At 40.1% G+C, this 19,215-nt stretch overlaps 1 protein-coding gene across 1 annotated transcript in view; it reads left to right on the top strand.

Moving 5' to 3' along the window:
- The window catches only part of EMSY (EMSY transcriptional repressor, BRCA2 interacting), a 40,301-nt gene extending 32,082 nt beyond the window's left edge, over positions 1–8,219 (top strand). Inside the window, exons 17-20 of the mRNA XM_062515350.1 lie at positions 1,239–1,425; positions 2,856–3,419; positions 4,275–4,787; positions 6,403–8,219. Of these exons, the coding sequence (XP_062371334.1) occupies positions 1,239–1,425; positions 2,856–3,419; positions 4,275–4,787; positions 6,403–6,597 (1,459 nt within the window). The 3' untranslated portion in view covers positions 6,598–8,219. The remainder of the gene's footprint in view (positions 1–1,238; positions 1,426–2,855; positions 3,420–4,274; positions 4,788–6,402) is intronic.
- Positions 8,220–19,215: the final 10,996 nt, after the last annotated feature.

Genomic DNA, 19,215 nt, shown 5'->3' on the forward strand with positions numbered 1-19,215 from the left:
TAATATAGTAAAGAAATTACAGTCTGTTGTGAAATGTCCTGCATGGGTCTAGACCGGAGGATTATGTATCTGGGAGCTGGGATTCAGCATGTGCTTCCTCATGAGATGAAGGGAGAAATTCACACATCTTAGTGTCACCATTTTTTGTCTGTCTGCAGACTCAGGAAGACAACACTGTATTGGTTCACATTCGGAAGAATATCTACACAACCATATAGGTTAGAAACTTTATTTTTAAATCAAATTTTCAGTTGTGTAGGAATTGTTGGGAGATATCCAGGGTAAATCTGGCACAGCATGCAGGCCAGTATTGATATAAACCAGCTTTCTTGGAGTGAGAAAGTAAAATTACTATTGTTTATTCAAAAGTTGACCCTTCTCTAAACTTTCAGAAAGGTCACTAACTTTTAATTTTAAGGTACATTACAACTGAGTTTAAACTTTGCTTGTTCTCCTTCAGTGATTAAATACTTTGTAACTAAGAAATTAGGTTACACAAATATTTGCTTCTTAGTATGGATGGGCATAAAGTGGTTTGGATTCTTACCAGTAACTGGAATATAGAATTGGTTTTTTTGTGGGGTTTTTTTTCTTTTTTTCTCAGCAGCACATGATTTTTCTGTCAATCCACTGTTCAATTTCAGGCCTATCACTACAGCTCTGTAACTCAAGCTAGGTCTGTTCTCAGAAGTGACATAGACCCATTTTTTGATCTGTCATTTCTGATCAGCCTCGCTTGTTTTAATAATACCCAAACATTCTGTCTGCTAATATTTCAAATTTAGTTTATCCTCTGGGGAGTATTGTGTGCAGTTTATCAGTAGTAGAAACCTGGTGAGCAAGGCTTGCTGTTCTTAATTGCAGTCAGTTGTCGAGGCTTTGCTTTCAACTGTGCAAAAACCACAGAATAACTTGTGTTCTACAGCAATATTTTAGTGCTGTACAAAGAACCCAGAGCTAAACATCAGGTATGAACTCTGCTTGCAGAATTGGTGTATGGGGAAAGGGTGGCCAGAGGAGGTTTGGACCAGATGGGGTTACTTAGGAAACAGAGACAAAAGCAAAACCCCTAAGTTGCTACTTCAAGAGGTTTCTCAGAATAGATTTATCCATGAGCATTTTATAACTGACACTAGCACACAGTGAAAGACATTTTCCATACTTAGATCTGCTTCACTCATGTGTGCTTTCATTTGAAGCTTAACTGCAAAGCAAGCAGTTTAAATTCCTGCAGTTAGTTCTGGAGAAGTGCCACTGACCTCTTTACTTTCAGTCAGTCATCGGTCCCAGCCCCACCAGTCATCTCAGCCCCAGAGGACGCTGCTGCAGCACGTGGCTCAGTCTCAGACAGCAACGCAGACTTCTGTTGTGGTGAAATCTATTCCTGCATCCTCCACTGGCGCCATTACCCATATCATGCAGCAGGTTGGATCCTTTCTTTTCCCAGCAGTCTATAAACAGCAGTAGGTCATATAAATTGCATAGGACCAGGGCTTATTCTGAATGTATGTATCATGGTCCTGCCACCAAAAATGTTCAGCATACAGGCAAATTAATGATTTTAATATCGCTTCAATAGCTGTAAGCCAAAGGAGGAGAGGAAGTTTAGATTAAATATTAGAAATAAAATCTTTACTGTAGGGGTAATGAGGCACTGGCATGGGTTACTTAGGGAAATTGTGGATGCTGCATCCCTGGAAGCGTCCAGGGCCAGGTTGGATGGGACTTGAAGCCACCTGATCTAGTGGAAGGTGTGTCTGCCCCTGGCAAGGGTGTTGGACTAGATGGTCCGTAAGTTTTTTTCCAACCCAAACCATTCCATGATTGTGTTTTAATGGTGAGGGAGGTTGTAGTATTGCAGTGGCCTGATCTCTTTGGGTTATGTTGGTGGTAAAGAGAAGAGGGCTGAAATGGAATTTGGTCAGTACACAGAGCACACAGTATCTTTTCCATTTGATGTCTTTAGTCTGTGATTAGGAAGACTTCTCTGAATCAAAAACTCACATTTAGGTCAGGACTGTGGGGATTCCAAACAATTGAAACAAGCAGTGCAGCTTATGGTGAAATCTTGCTGAAGCCACTTGAATCACTTTGATCAGGACCTGCTCAACTCTGCAGTGCTTTGTCTTGTGGGAACTTCAGCTGCAGTCCAGAACATGTGACAGTTATAAACTCATGTCAGACAGTACATTTTTACAGGTGTTGGATTAGGCTGTTGGATCTTGCTAATGCCTTTTGGCAGTACATTTATACATTTTGGTTTAAAAAGCATAGGTTGCTCATTCCCTCAAAAAGTCAAATGTTAGTGTAATTCCCAAGAAAAATTGCAGTGAAATTTTGAGAAAGGAAGGAGAAGAGAGGATCTCTTCTGCCTGAAATAGGACAGCCTGTAGGTATATGGGGCCCTGCAGAAGAAACCCTAGAGAAGATGATTAGGCTTTCCAGAGGCAGAATAAAAATTTATTGTGCAGAGGGGCTCTGGCTTGAATGAGGAGCTTCTGGCTAGCCCCCTGCTACTTTCTCCCTGCTGCTTCACATCCAACTACCAGGCAACCTTAGGAAACTTTGAGCCTCAGTCTGACACAAGCGATGTCTGCATAATCCCACTGAGGGTTAGTAGCAGAGCTCATGTTCCCACATAGAGATGTTCCACAGTTTAACATGATTATAATAGATCTTGATTGCTTATATATTGCAAAATACCCTATATAAGAGTGTCTTTTTATACTTGAATTGGGAGTCTCTAATGGTAAAAAAGTTAAAGTAGTCCATTGGAAACATTTAAGATTATTTCTAGATTGTGTATTCTCATATTTCTCTTCACTGACTTGCTCTAAATTCTTCTTCTTCTTAAGGCCTTAAGCAGTCACACTGCGTTTACCAAACACAGTGAACAACTTGGAACTGAGGAAGGAGAAGTGGAAGAGATGGACACCTTAGATCCTCAAACTGGCCTGTTTTACAGATCTGCCCTGACACAACCACAGGCACAAAAGCAGCAAAAACTGAGTCAGCCACAGCTGGAACAGACTCAACTGCAAGTGAAAACTCTGCAGTGTTTCCAGACGAAGCAGAAGCAGACAATCCACCTGCAGGCTGATCAAATCCAGCACAAACTCCCACAAATGCCCCAACTTTCCATAAGGCATCAAAAGCTAACCCCCCTGCAGCAAGAGCAAGCACAGACCAAACCAGATGCACAGCACCCCCCCCACCATATGATGGCCAAAGAAAGGCAACTCCCTACCTTAGTGGCACAGCCACAGCAAACTGTAGTACAGGTGCTTGCAGTAAAAACCACGCAGCAGCTGCCCAAACTGCAACAGGCACCAACGGCACAAAAAATCTTCGTGCAACCCCAGCCCCCCCAGAGTCAAATGCAGCTACCTGCCTCTTCAGAGAAACAGCCAGCAAGCCAGGTAACGGAATATTGATAGCATGCAAAATACACGTCGCTGTTCAAGGAAAAAAAAAAAATAAAACACCGACCCTGTTGCTGTAGCAGTGTTTTGTCCCGGCAAGAGAGAATCCCTCATTCCGCTGGTAGTAATTACCCCAGCAGAAGGTTGACACTAGGAGAGAGAAGCACATGTTATAGGGGAAAAATCCATAGAGCTCACAAACGTGTTTTGTTGGACAGTTTTTATTAATTTCAGCCACACTGGTGCATGGAACTTGTCCCTAGTTATTTTCTTTTAATTTTTAGATAATAACAAATTAGTAATTTCCATTCCCGTAGCACTTTTTATTTCTGTAGAAATAAAGATGAATACACTGCAGTCTCCTAAGGCTCTCCATTGTTCCTCTTCCTTTGTAGTTTACATCTTCCTGAAGTTATATGGCTTTTGTGTACAGGAGTGATTTGATTTTTCTTGGGAGGGAAAAAGGCAGAAACTGAGGAACATGGCAAAAAATGTATTTTAACTAACTCCAGAAAAGTACCTTTTTTTTATTTTTTTTTTTTTTTACCCCTTCAGGAGTAGATGAGAAAACTAGCAAACATACCAGGGAACTGTAAATCCCAAAGAAAAATTAGGCTGCTGTGGTATTCTACTGCTACAATCCTTATCTAGCAGCCTAAAAAGCTGCTTTTCCCTAGGCTTCAATTAACTGTTGCCCTATCAATGCTAATTCCTTTGTTAAAACACTGAGTTTCAATTGTCTTCCTAATAGCAAGTATGTTGTTTGTGCCATTCTGTCCTTGGAAATACTGATGAGGATTTCAATAAAAAAAATATTAACTATAATATGCACAACAAAAATTTGATTTTCAGGTGCAACATCTAACTGTAATGCAAGGATCCACTGTTACAGAGATAACTTTTGAGGGGCACGAGCCTCCTTTTGTTTCAAAGGTAGCAGGTGGCAGCTCTGTGCCCAAACTGGCATTGCTGGTTACCAGCCTATTTCCCATGCAGGCATCCACGGAGACATCAGTAGCAGATATATTGAGAGTGTCTATGGTGGAAGCTCAGATTGATGCAAACATAGAACATACGATAGTGGATCCCCCAAACAAGGCCACGTCCACTAGTAAAGCTGCTAGTGAAGCAGAGTCGTCACCTTGTACCCAGGGCCCGAGGGTGGCTGCAGTAGGGATGACGGCACCTTCCATCCCCCAGCAACAGACACATACAGAATCCAGCTCAAGCCCTCCTGCTGCTGGTCCTACTTTGTCAGAGAGGAAACTTGATGCACGAGGAGTACCTACAACAAACCAGTTTATACACATTCAGAATATATCACAAAAGAAAGCTGAAGAGAGCTCATCAGAAATTGTTGTCCAGGTAAGAGAAGACTGAGCAAATAAGGCGAAGATTGAGCAGAGCAAACGTGTCTGATGTGATGATGGTCATTGAATGATGTTTGAGTTCTTGTGGGTTTATTCCTCAGGTTTTTGCTCCATTTCTACTCTTAGCTTGTCATCAATTGCTACACTGAAGTATAATTCCTTTTAATTTGGCTGAGGTTTCTCTAGTACTGTATCATTCACTCTTGTCCTCAGCGTCTTCCTTCTTTTGTTAAGAAAGCAAGCAAACTCATCTCATTTTACAAAGTACTTTCATTTCCAATGCTTAAAACTGCCTCAATACTTAGCATGGAGTTACGTGCTAGAATCTTTTCTATTGCCTATTAAAGTTGCTTCTGAGTATAAAATTATTGACATAGTAGGGTTGTGCTTACTGGAAAAGTTCAGCAAATAAGGTCTGAAATCAGAAAACTTTTTTTTTAAAAAACTTCACTTAGGATAAGACTACTTCTGAGATAAAAATACTATTGATCTTTAGCCTAAATGCTTTGAATAATTTTCTAATTGCTACACTTGATATTTTCATTGATTCTGCTGCCATAAATATGATGGTTTATGTTGTAATAAGTTGTCAGACTGTCAGCTGAGGAGGTATTTAAGTCTTCCAAGTGCTATACTGTGAATCTTTGTAGACAAGTTGGCATGGCATATGTTCACACAAATGCTAGTGTGGATTGAAATTGTTTTAGTATGTTATCGTAGTTCTGTTACAGTGAAAATACTTCTGGTGTGGGAAAGAATTTGTGTGCAGAGGTTTTAAATTTTTCGTGCTATTTTGTGAAGTCTTTACTGGGGCTAACTTCTCTTCTGTAGAAATTGCCAGTTCTGTATTCATTTTTGGTGCTCCTTATAGACTATAGACAAAAGGCAAAAGTAGATTTCTGTTTTACTTCAGACCTGTATCTTTTGAGAATTTGTACTGTTTGTCATTGTGGCGTGTTACCAGCTGTTTTGCAAATCAAATAATGGCCAGAATTTCAGCTGTATAAAGTCAATAGATTTATCTTCTAACCTATGAAAGTAAAAGTAAAACAAAATGACATAATAGCCATAATAATAATCTTAGAAATAAATAGTTACTGTGTCTCCTCAGCCTCTGAGCTGCAGCTCTGAGCAGGGACAGAGCTTGAACTCTGTTGTATACAAAAAACGTAGTCCTCCTGGAGTGCTTGGACAATGCACTGCCTGGTAGGATTCTTGGGGTTGTTCTCTGCAGGGCCAGGAGTTGGACTCGATGGTCCTTGTGGGTCATTTTAACTCAGGTTATTCTTTCATCGGCACATCTTGTCTGAAAAAGATCAGGCTGAAGCAAACGTTATCTCTGCTTTGGGTTTGCAGAATGGTGGATGATGGGCATTGGTTATGCTGTCATAGACCTTTAGGGAAGATCAAAAGCCAAGATCACTGCCTGGAGAGCAAGATTATTCAAATTTCACCTTTCACAACCCAATCCAGTAAAAGGGTGCTTTGAAGCCTTAGGGAAAATTGCCCTTAGAAACCAAAATAATCCCTTTTCCATAAATCTCTGTGCTTGCACAGATTCCTTTACCTTCAAAATTGTTCATTAAACTTAAATATTTTCTTTCTTTCAGACTATCCCTCACTATTCCATCCCTTGTCACTCTAGCTCCAATGTGGTGGTGGAACCCAGCGGGCTCCTGGAGCTCAACAACTTCACCAGTCAGCGCCTCGATGATGAGGAGACAGCAATGGAGCAAGATGTGGACAGTAGCACTGAGGATGGCACTGAGCCCAGCCCCTCTCAAAGTTCTGCTGAACAATCCTAAGGAATAGGGACACTGGAGTGCACTTTAAAGTATCTTGGGATTTTGAGCATCCAAGATGCCCTTCTGTTGTGATGTCTTAGAGCACTTTGCCTATTAGAATTGTTCATTGGACTCTTGAAGCTTCAGTATGTTTTAACAAGACAGTATTGCAAAAGCTGCATCTTAAAAACTGTTTCGGAAAAAAAAAAAAGAAGAGATGTAGGTACCAAGATTTAGTAAACCTGTGACAGTGGAATGTACTCCTGTTCAGAAATAAATCTGCAATGAATAGTACACCTTGTGCTATTGAAGCCCTTGCCCAGATACTGAAACAGCGTTTAGTGAAAAGGGATCATTATTTTGCTGTGTCTTTTCGGCTGTTGAGCAAAACACTGTAAAAAAAATAGAAAATGCTTAATTATTTTTTTTTATTTTCAAATAGCATGTGAGAGAAAAAATGTCTCTGACAGTGCTGGAAAGGCCCCAGGAATTTTGGAATTGGTTAGCTTTCTTGCACTTGTGCTCACTTAATTTTTTGTTTTCCAGAAGCTTAAAGTGTTTTTTAAAAATTCTTGTTGGTGAATGTCTGGAAATAAGCAAAACTGCTAAGTGGATTTGCTAGTGGAGTTTTATTTTCATGCTTTACAAGAAGTAGGGTAATGGTAGATGAGGCATTTCTTTGTGCCATAAGCATACAAATGCTCATCTACTCTAGTTAACATTTGATTATTTATTTAAATATAAAATTTAAAGTGAGACAAGTTGTTGAAAAAGTTCCTGTGAAACAGGCAGTTGTATTAATTCTAGTACAAACCAGGGAGAAGGAGGTGTATTTTGCTATTAATCAGTTTTTCAAAACTGGGGATAAATAGTTCAGCATCTTTCCAAGTTGAACTTGAGAATTTAGAAGTGAGCTAAGTGACTTTTAAAATCTATATTTTACTCTTACATGCTGTTTTTAAAGTTGACAATTTGGGGAGTTTAAAAGCTTAAATGGGTGTACAATGGTAGGTTTCCAAAGTTAGCCTTATGCCTTGGCTTGTTGAAGCAATACATTGGGGTTTTGTGATAGTTAAAAGTCACAGAGAGCGGTTTGGGTTCAGATGGGACAAGAGAACCAGTTTTAATACATTCTGGTGATCTAGACAATACATTTTTTTTCCAAAATGTATATAAAACCATGTTTTTAACTGTTTTGTATAGATTTCATTATAAATAACTAAGCATTTTATGACTTTGACATATCATTTAATTGTATATACATGTATAAGCCTAACTGCCCACGTTTTGGTGCTGAAGTACTGTAAGTAGATTTCATCTAAAGTCTAATACAGCTTTTTGCGTCATTCTTTCCTTTTAAGCTGTTATTTTACTGTTGATATTGTCGTTAAGGTGAAATTCCAGTTGAAGTAACTCAAACTGAAAAATACAAATCCTAAAAACCGTTTATCTTATCTGTCCTGAGTATCCACCTATGTTACAACTCGCAGCAACCCCTAGAGGGGGCTCTTGGTTTTCTCTAACCTCAGTTGTCTTACAAGGATCTTCATAAACTTCTTTTTTCCTTCTGTTTTCTTTTTCCATCAACGTTAGTTCCAAAATAATATAGTTTATAATTGTGGAAAAATGTCCTGATAAATTTGACATGCAAATACTGGAATAGTGGGTCATGACACTTAATTATTTTTTTGTTACCTTTGTATTGAAATAAGTATTGGTTTGGGTTCTGCTCTCCTTCCTGCTCAGGATTGAAGAGAATAACATTGTTATAAATGAAACATTCTGCATTTCTTTCTTACGTTAAATAATAACCCTGACAGTATGTCATTGTAGGTAAAGTTTTGGTAACTGTTCAGGAGATTTTACTCTTGTTTTAATGAAATCACAGCAGTCAACAAAAGTGAAGAAGTTATGCTCTAAGTTGTGAAAGTTCCACATTGCTACAGAATGACCAGGAGTGGTTAATACTGATGTTACTGGCAGTGGACAGTCTGTTGTGCTTTGTTTAAGTCAGCATAAGGAGTGGTCTGTATTTCCATACCCAGTTGTGGAAAGGCCCAAAGCAGGTGACACACAGTTCTTCTGGCTTGTATCAAATTTTCATTGTCATCTGGGCTCTTGCAGTGCTTTGAGTGTTCCTGGCATGTCTAAGGCTGGAAGGCCATGAAAATATAAGAGAGAGCAAGATTTTTCTTAAGCACTTATGACTAAGAACATTGCCCTGAGTTACAGTTCCAGTTTTAGGTGAAGATATATGCTCTCCCCAGCCAAAAATAGATACCAAGAAATGGCCTATGGTGAATTCAACACCTAATGCATTCACTATATTGTTAAGCTCTGGTCCAATTTATTCTGATGTTTTATGTAAGACTTTTGTTTGCTTCTTTAGTGATGACAGGAGCAAAGGTATGGACAACTACAGTGGACTATTTGACAGTTCTTTGAAGACAGCAATTTTTTTTAACACCTGAAAGCTTTTCATTTTTCTGTGAGATGGGATTGATTTAAGGTTGGCAAGTTGAAGCACATGGTGGGGATGTCTAGGGGTGATGACAGAAATTTAGAAGAAGAAACTTTGGTAATCAGTGTGTTCATTCTTGACACTCTTCTCTTGCTGCTTTCCCAAATTTCAGCCTTTTTTTCAGATTCTTTTATTGAATTTGTCTGTTTCAGCACTTCATCATATGAACACCTTCACAAATAAGAAGTAGACAAGGTGAGCTAAAATGTAGGGTAGATATAATTTGGGTTTTTTTACTTGATTTTTGATAATGACAGTAAGACAAGGTGCTTGGAGCATTTGGCCTTCTCTCCTTTGCATGAGCTGCAGGCATCAGTGCCTGTTCTTTAGTCCTGCCTGGCAGATGTGCAGCTTTTTCTTACCTGCCCTTGGCATACATACTTCATCCCCCTGCAGCCATGTGTCCACTTCTCACAGCCCTATAAAATAGCCCTTGCTAAAAATAAAACATCAGTATATGCATATCCCATGTCCTTTGTAAGTTGCATCTTCATTCCTGAAATTAATTTGTTGTCCCTTCTTGGAATAGAAGAAAGCATAGGTATGGTACTACTATGGTAGTTTGGTACTGAGAATTAGCAGACTTGTATCTTATCAGAAAGCTGTGGGTAAATTATAGAGCAAGTGAAATGGCACTAATGAGTTGCTTTGAATTCAGCAGTTTAATGAATGTGCTCTAGTACTGCAGTAACACATGAATTTTCAAAAAAATGCTAAGAAAGTGAATGAAATTAGAGGAGGTACTAAAATGAGGTGGGGGGGTGTGTGCTTTAAAGATGCAGGGAATCACAGAAAACTGCATGTTTTCTGGAAAGGTTAAACCATTGTGGTGACTGTATTTTTAGTCTCAGTCTTTCTCCCACTGACAAAACAAGCTTTTGAAATTTCAGGGCAAAATAGAAAAAGGACCCTTAGGGCCCTTTGAACAGAACACCTGACTAAATCAATGGGATTTTTAAAACAAACAAAAAAATCAAAAACCCCAAAAACACCTATCTAAAGCCTTCTGAAAAGAAATAAATCTTGAATTAAGACTATATGCTTTTGTTTCTAATGCAGAAATAGTTCCTGAACTCTGGTGATTTCACAGGTGAAGGTGGTTGTGCATCCCCACAGGTGCACACAAAAGCAGATGACTTCAGCTTGGCAATCCAGAGAAGACTGATCATAATTTAGGATAATGAACTAGAAAAATACTGCTTTGGGGTTTTCCTGTATTGGAAAAAAGTATGTTTAGCACCTGTGTGTCTGTGCTCAGCTCCTTTCCCAAAGTAAACCATGAAGAATGTTTGCGAACAGGCTGTACATGGTTTCCTTCCACAATGTGGGACTGAGTTTTTCCCCTACTCAGAGTCTGTCCTGAGAATCTTTGAACCTGTTTTCTTCCAGTAGAAAAGAAACACTTACCTTATGATAAAATTAGAACTTAACACAGCTTATCAAAGAGAAAGTTAGGGAAGAAGTACCTTTGGGTGTATTTGTAGGTTCCATTGCAAGAAGAGATTGTTGTTGGAGCATCAGTCTGGTATAGAGGCAGAGTATCATCATCAAATGATTTGGGTTGGAATGAACCTTAAAACTCAGCCAGTTCATTCCCCCAGAAATGGGCGGGCACACCTTGCACTAGACCAGGTTGCTCCAAGTCCTGTCCAGCCTGGCCTTGAGCACTTCCAGAGATGGGGCAGCCACAGCTTCTCTGGGCAACCTGACCCAGGACCTTGACACTTTGACAGAAGAAAAAAAAAGGAAAGAAAAAAAAAAAAAAGGCAAGGTAATCTTGAAAAAAATCAATAGTAAGATTGAGGATAATTAACTGGGATTGACAAGGGGTATTGTCTTTTCTGTCAGTCACAGTCTTCTCTTCAATCAGCACAGATGCTGCAGGTTGAAATCTAGTGGCCTCAGATCTCTGATACTGGCAGTGAATCGAGAGTTGCATTGGTATGCTAAAGATTTAAACTGAAAAACCAAAAAAGGAGATCTTGGTGGTACCTTGAGGCATGTAGAGCTATGACTGGCAAGCAGAGATGGTTAGTCATCTTGGATGGGTTGAGGGGGGTGGGTGTTTTCACTGTACTTTGGTGAAAAGTTGAAGTGTTAAAACAGGAAAATCAGTATCTGGGAACTTGGTCATTAATTCTAGAGAAAAGAGTCTTTGAATTATTTGGTACAGAAAAGATAATAAGTTTTCAGGCAATGTGGACTGAAGAGTAATCAAATGGTTTTGTATTGTTCTTGAAGCTCAGGACTGCCCCTGCAGAAAGGGATTGAAACAGGATCGTTTATAAGGTCCTTCCCAGCTCAAACCATTCTGTGATGGCTGTTAGAAATGTCCAACAAATACTCCAGATCTGGTCCTACTCAAAACTTCCTATGATTTTACTTTTGCTCAATCTTTGACCTCTTTTAAAAGAAAAGTTTTTTGTTTGGGTTTTTTTGTGTGTTTTTTTTGGTTGGTTTGTTTGCGGGGTTTTTCGTTTGGTTGGTTTTTTTGGGGGTATTGTTTGTTTGTTTGTTTTTTTGTTGGTTGATTGCGGTTTTTTTAGGTTTCTTGGTGGTTTTATCAGCTTTCCAGCTTAGTAAGGTTTTTAGCACTTTTCAAATTTTCTGTGATCCTGGTGATCCTGTTTTCTGTAGCTGCCTTTATTAAATGGATTTTAAATAGCTCCTGTTGTCACTCAACTGGGAGTGGGTGATTATGACCATGGGCTTTTTGGGCTATCATTGTCTCCTATGGACTGCATATGGGTTTTAGACTCCATAGAATGGTTTGGCTTGGAAGGAAGGACCCAAGATATTCTAATTCTGTCACTTGAATGCCCAAACTACCTAGCATGAATCCTTTTTGATGTCACTTTTACTAAAACTTTGGTAATCCTTGTAAGAGCCTAATTTATTACTCATTAGAGCAAACATTGTTCAGAAATTGTCTTTTATGATAAAAGAAAAAATCAGCTTGCCACAGCTCATAGCCAGAACTGCCCCTGAGGCTCGTAGATCTCGAGTACTTTGTGACTTCCTTCACCTCAGGCTCTACCAGAAGCCAGCTAAAGGCTCTGGAAGTCTCTTTGCACAGGCTTGTTTTTCTGTTAGGGGTGCTGCCCAAGACCTGCATACAGCAAAGAGCTGGGAGCAGTGCTTTGTGCCCACGCTTCACTGAGGTTGGCAGGAACCTCTTGAGATCATCTGGCCTAATCCTCTTGCTCAAAGCAGGGTCAGACTGCTCAGGGCCATGTCCAGCTGGGTTTTTGGAAACCTAGCATGATGGAAACTCAACAACCTTTTCCAGTGACCACCCGCGCATTCTTTTTTCTTCTTTCCTAGTATGTGCTGTGTTTTCTGGTTTTTCTCTTGGTTTGTTTTGGATGTGAAATAGAAATACTATATTGAGAAGAGGCTCACGATGGCATGAGAACAAACCACAAGGAAGAAGCACAAATTTAGTGAGAACAAAGTGTTGTTGCTGCAGTGTTTCCAGAAATAGGGGTATTTGTTTTCCTCTCCAGACTTCAACTTGTTCAGTTCTCCTTGCTGCCACTTCAGAAGTGCAGAGATGCAGGGTTCTAACAAAATACTGTCGTCAGGTGTCACTTGCTAGTATTTAATATTAAAAAGGTGTCCAGAGAAGGATTTGAATGCTTCAAATTCCTCACAATTTGAATGATTGGAAGTGTTTTTTCCAGCTGCCTCAATCTACAGGTGGATGCAATAAGTTGTTACTGAGCACTGTGCAGCCTTGGTTTTATGCATGAAAATATATAATGTAGACTTGTAAGTGACCACCGCACAGTTTTAGCTCTTGATTTACAGATTTTGTTCAAATCTACCATGTAAATGTAGACACATGCAAGCCCAGAATGACTGTTTTGAGAACTGGAGGGCTGCCTTCCCTGTGAAGCAGGGATTTTGGTCAGGGTGGAGCCCGGGAAGATGCTGCAAAGCAGATCTTGATAAGTACAGAGAACACAGGAGAATGCTTTACTACAGATAATTGTTATCAAATAGCTGTATTGCAAATAATTGCTGTGAAGTTTGATAGTAGGGCGTGGACTCAGTGAGCAATTTCATTGTCTGATCAGCCACTGTGAAAGTACCACGGAGCTTGGGGTTAGTTTTGGTTAGGATTAGCACAGGTGCTTTATGGAAAGTTATTGTTTGGAAATAAAATAGGAACCTCAAGCTGAAATAAACTGAGGTTGAGGAACAGGGATTGCAAACTTGAAACTTGAGGGTAACTGTAACCTGGATCCTTTAAATTATTTAAATCAAGGTGCAGATGGCACAAGAACAGCCCAGAGCTTTAGTCCCATTGCAAAAGTTGGGTAGAAGAATTGATCTGGTAAATTGCTTGATTTGGATGTACGTAGTATGTACAGATGGAATGTGGGAAATGATGGTGTCCTGTGCCAGGGGGACAACTGGAGCGGAGCTACCAAAATCCCCAACAGAGAGATGCAGTTCCTGTTATGGTGAGACACAGCCATAGTTTCCACCCAGGTGGTTGATTTGGTAGTGGTACCCTCATCTGCAAAACTTACAAGAACTCTGAAAGTTACTGGGTTCCTGACTGAGGTGGACTCTGCCCCCATTTTTTTCTCCTTACCTTCCACCCCTAGAGAATAAAGTTTAAATTACCCAACTTCATTCTTAAAGCTACTGGAAATCACTTTTCCTGTCCAACAACTTTTTTGAGAGTGAGGTTTGTTTTCATTACAAATCATATTCTTGATCTTGGTTCAGGCAGAAAGGGTGTCCTTTGTGTGATTTCCAAAGGGCTTGGTGATTTCCCTTTCCCTTCTTCTTTGTCCTTCCCAGACTTTGTGGTCATATTGCAGTAATCTGCAGCCTAGAGATTAGCAGGAGAGCAGTAATGTAAGGAATGGAGGTTCTCAGGTCAAATCTAAATTAAGTTCCCCTTGAAAATTGCCAAGAAATTCCTTTTTTGTTTAGGATGACTGTAGAAAAGCATGAGACAGCTTCCTCACCATTGGCCTAGAAGATATGGATTTCCATGCTATGGAGACTGCCTCACAGAACTGAGGTTTGCTGTGGGATGGGACACTGGAACAAACTGCCCACAGAAGTGGTGGAATCACCACCCTTGGAGATGTCTGAAAGATGTGAACGTAGCTTGGTGGTGAATACAGCAGTGCTGGGGTAGCAGTAGGACTCAATAATCCTTTCAAACCTAAACAGTTGTGTGGTTTATTATTTGGAGGAGGGTGTGTGGCACTCTGCATGGCACAGACCGAGGTGTTGATGTTGTGTTACACATGCACTTTTTCTTCAGGGAGACACATGAGCTACTGCACAGGTCAGTGGAGTTCATGGGGCCATAGAGAAGCAGGAAGGAAGAAAGAGAATGCCTTCTGTAGCCTGGTGAGCTCAGCAGGTAAAATGACACATAAAAGTGCAAATTTCAATCACACCACTGAGAGATGTGGTGACATCAACCATGCAATCATTGCCACTCTCCCGTGGCATGTGTAAAGAGTCCTGGATGTGATGCAATTAAGCAGTACAAAAGCAAAGACAGACATTATGACTCCCAAGGACCTGTAGAGTCTCCTGTAAGGAAACTAGCATGCTTTCATCCTTCACCTAGTTTTTTGGCAGGGTGCTACACGGTCCTCCACAAATAAATGAGTCGACACTACAAAAACACTCCCTGTTGCCGGACATCCCATTTGCTGCTGCATCCTATGACAATGTCCCTTAAAGCAAGGACACCCCTGCATTATTTTTTGGGCTCAATCGTGAACCCTGGAATATAATAGGCAATGGAAACACCAGGATGCACTTGGACAGCTTGGATTTTATTCCTGTGAAAAGTGGTGATAGTTTCTCTTACACTTGTAAGAATCTTAACTTATGTTTCAACTTTTTGGCTTGATGTTTTATGAAAATTTAAAGTCTTGTGTTTTGAGTGCTCTTTTTGTTATAATCCACCCATGCTGCTGATCATAATATTTCTTGTAGAGTCCCAAGTTTCCACCAAACCAGTGCAAGAAACCTAATGAAACAGAATAGTCCCACTCCTGAAATTCTGGTGGGTGTCTTTCTGGTGTGACTTATCCATCAGACTTGTCTTCTGCTTCCCTTAGCCAGGTGGTTTTGTAATAGCAATTTAAAAATAACACTCACTATTGCTGCTGTTGGGGTATCACCAAAAATGTTGTTTGGTATTTAATTTCTGCATTTAATTTTTTGACACCAAAATAAATTTTCCAACTGGGGAGAGTTTAATGTAGATATCTTCTGGTTTGGCTCAGCAGGAGCCCAGCCTACAGAGGTCCATAGCATGTTCCATGCTGTGTACAGTGTCTTGGCTACACTCTTGTTCCTCTTAAGTTTGTGGCTGTAACATTGTCCATTTTGCTGTTGTGGGGCATTCAAATTTGTCTTTTCACAAACATTTTGAAAAATTTCTTCTTAATGCTAGTGCCTTGTGTTGGTCCATCTTCTCCTCACCAGAGAGCAGTTACAAGGGGGACTGCTCAACCTCACTCCTGCTTCCTTTTCCTTTCAGTCTCATATTAGCCCACAGATTCAGTTTTCTCTTACTATTATTTACTATTTTATTACTATTCAGGTAACACCAGTCCCTTCTGAACTATGTAGAATACTGCTTGTTTGTGTAGTAAAAAAGCAAGGAGTCTCTGCAATTTCTAATGCAGTAAGGACAAAGAGTAGTTCAGGGCCATGAACGGTGTGGATAGGTTAAACCACAAAACTGAAGGCAAATTATACTTTGGATTTCATAGAACCATAGAAAGGCTTGCGTTGGGAGGGACCTTTGAAATCATCTCCTTCCAATCCCCTGCCATGGGAAGGAACACCTTTCACTAGACCAGGTTGCTCCCAGCCCCATCCAGTCTGGCCTTGGACACTTTCAGGGATGGGGCAGCCACTGCTTCTGTGGGCAGCCTGTGCCAGGGCCTCACCACTCTCTGGGAAATGAGTTTCTAATCTAAAATACTCCTCTTTTAGTTTAAAACCAATGTCCCTGATCCCCCCTGTATTTCCATGGGTTTCTCTGCCACAGCTTCAATTTCTGTTTGCTTTCAGGTACAGGTACTCAGAATTCATAGTTTCATATGAAAAAATGTAAATAGTTTTGCCAGAATAATATAACTTGATTATAATGGAAGTGAAGAAAGACTGCTGTTTGGAAAAGACCAACTCTTTTAATTGGATGCTTCATTTTTGAAACATGAGCTTATGATGTCACATGTTTCTGTTTTTCTTTTATGAAGGATGAAAGATTTAGCTGGCAGAAAACATACATGAGTTTTAAATTCAACATATGATTTCACTCTGTCCCCCTCAAAAACATACAATTATTGATGTAAAAGACAAATCAAAGGGTCAGGTGCCTTAATTGGATACCACCTGCATGAAGCTCTCTAGGAATGTAGCCAGGCTTCTCCAGCCATGCTGCAAGCTCTCTCTTGTTTTCCAAGAGTGTAAACTATCCCATTCAGATGTGTCACAGCAAACCTAAGCCAGAACAGCCCAAACTGCATCATGCTATAAATGGTTTCTTGTGAAGAACAATACCTAATCAGTTTTTATGTTGCACTTTGAATGTGGTAGCAGGCTGGTCTTCTTCGTGATCTTTTCACAAAATAGCTCCAAAAATCAAGTTAATACCAGAAAATCCCCGAATTATTTAATCTGGTTATGCTATGTACCACAACGTTATAAATACGATTCTTTCACAATGAGTATGAATTCTTCACTATGGGGTTGGAAGTAGATGATTTTTAAGGTCCCTTGCAACCCAAATCATTCTATGATTCTATGTGTCAAATGTAATAAAAAAATTTTGCTTCTCCATTAAATTTCTTATTCTGCTGTTCATGTGTCTCCCACATTCTGTTTTACAGGTGAACTTGTGTCACAGAATGTCTAAGCACAAAAGGCTTTTGCTGAAGCAAGGAAGACTGTGCTGTATCCAAATGATGGAAATATCACCTAGCAATGATCAGTTTTGTATCAGTACTGAACTGCCAGTCTAAAAGCCACAAGGGAGTGTTGTTTGGGGAGAATATGTTAACCTCACCAAACTGTTCAGAGGGTGCGAAACACAGCTGGACCAGCTGTGACTTCTAAGTTGAGAAGTACGCACGAGTCCTTTTCATGTAGTCAATGGGAAAAAAACCCCAAATGAATGGCTGTAGTGGACCCATATCTTGCCTCTCATCAGGACCCATCCCCCTACTGTATCTCATGAGCAGACCCAACAGTATGATGTAGTGTGAGCCCTGCCTCAGCTTGGCACATTTATAGTAACGTATTTCTTTTTCCAGTGAAAGACTGTTATAGTAACAATGTGGTTGTGGTTTTGTGTGTGTGTGTGTGTGAGAGACACTTCTCCATGATATGGCAGCTGGGGACATGGTGTAGTGGTGAACACAGTGGTGCTGGTTTAATGAGTGCTCAGTAATCTTAGAGGATTTTTTCCAACATTAATGCCTCTGTGATTAGTGTTTTCCTTATCCTCAGACCTTTCTTCAAATAAACACCTTAGGTTGTTGATCAGTTCCCTCCTTTGGGGAAAGCATCCCTTTGTGGTAAAGTGGCTTAACAAAGGCTCACATCACCAGAATCTCAGTGAACCCAGGCTAATAAATCACTTGCTTTGCTCTTCGCCTTGGCTGCCCAAGCCTCTGGCCATCTACCTTCTCCACAGGGTAGTGTAAAGAGGAAATCCATTTGTGATTGAGTCACTTGGATACTGCTGGCACTTAGGGCAAAATTAAAAGTACATAAATAGAAAAACGCATCTTCTGGAGTCTTTTCTCTGGTCTCCAACACTCCTGCAATTAACCAACCACTGTTTCTTTCCTTGGGCCAGTTTGACATCGCAAGCTGCTGCTCATCTGATGTCCTCGCTCAGCAGTTCTCTACAGGGCCCTGCAACTTCTCTCCCCAGCTATCAGCTTTTAATTTAACGTCCTCTTCCAGGGCTTTCCCCACACTTATCTGCTCCTCAGAGGAAACTGTGCTCAATTTGGCCTTATTTTGCTATTAGATTATGTTATTTATTAACATATAATCTATATGTCTATATATATAGAGATATATCTATCTATATATATTTATATGTCTATATATATCTGTAGACAGATAATTGCTGTCTATAACCCTTATTACTTTATTCAAGTCTAAGTTTATGAGTTAGACTAAAAAAATCCACAGAAGTCATGGCTATGACTGTACAAATACAACAATGTAGTGATGTCCAAGGTGTTTGTGGTTCTGATAGGAGATAAAGTGTTTTAGAGAGTTAGGTTAAGATGATTTAGCTGGGTTCAAAGGGACTGTACATCAACCAGTCCATGTTCATGGTATTAGAGCTACACTGGATAAAGCCTGCTTATGAGCTTAAATTCTATTACTCTTTAATATTTTAAACTGCCTTTTGTTCTATTCACCAATGATCTTCCCACTATATAGAAGGTCAGGCGGTACCAGTTTGGTGACTATAAAGGAACTGGAGGTCATTCTGGCTTTTTCTGAATTGTCAAAAGTCAATTTTATCTTTTGTTGTTCCCTTCCTTCTGACTTATGGCAATTCATGTGGTCTCAGTAGCCTAACTTCATGGGCTGCAACTCCCCCAGTAAGCCCAACAGCGTCCAAGCATGGTCATGTGGTTGTCAAGACCTTAACAGTTAACATAACAATTTCTATTCAAGCAAAGCAATCTGAAATGCTTATTCACAGATCTGAGCACATGCTTCAGAGTAAATTCCTCCTGAGTGTAAGCCCTGAAGCAAAACTCAGCATTTTGCTCCAATGCAAAAAGATAATTTCTTTATACAACTAAGCAAAATCTCACTTGAACGTTATAGAATCACAAAGTGGTTTGGGTTTGAAGTGACCTTAGAGCTTTCCCAATTCCACCCCATGCCTTCCAGTGCATCAGGTTACGCCAAGTCCTGTCCAACATGCCTTGAACACTTCCAGGGATGGGGCAGCCACAGCTTCTCTGTACCAGGGCCTCACCACCCTCAAAGGGAAGAATTTCTTCCTAAAATCCAATCTGTATCTACCTGCCTTTAGTTTAAGGCCTAATCCAAGTCTCCACATCCCTGGGTTCTTTGTTTTAGGC

Source organism: Cinclus cinclus, chromosome 2 (assembly GCF_963662255.1).
Source record: "Cinclus cinclus chromosome 2, bCinCin1.1, whole genome shotgun sequence".
Lineage (NCBI taxonomy): Eukaryota > Metazoa > Chordata > Aves > Passeriformes > Cinclidae > Cinclus > Cinclus cinclus.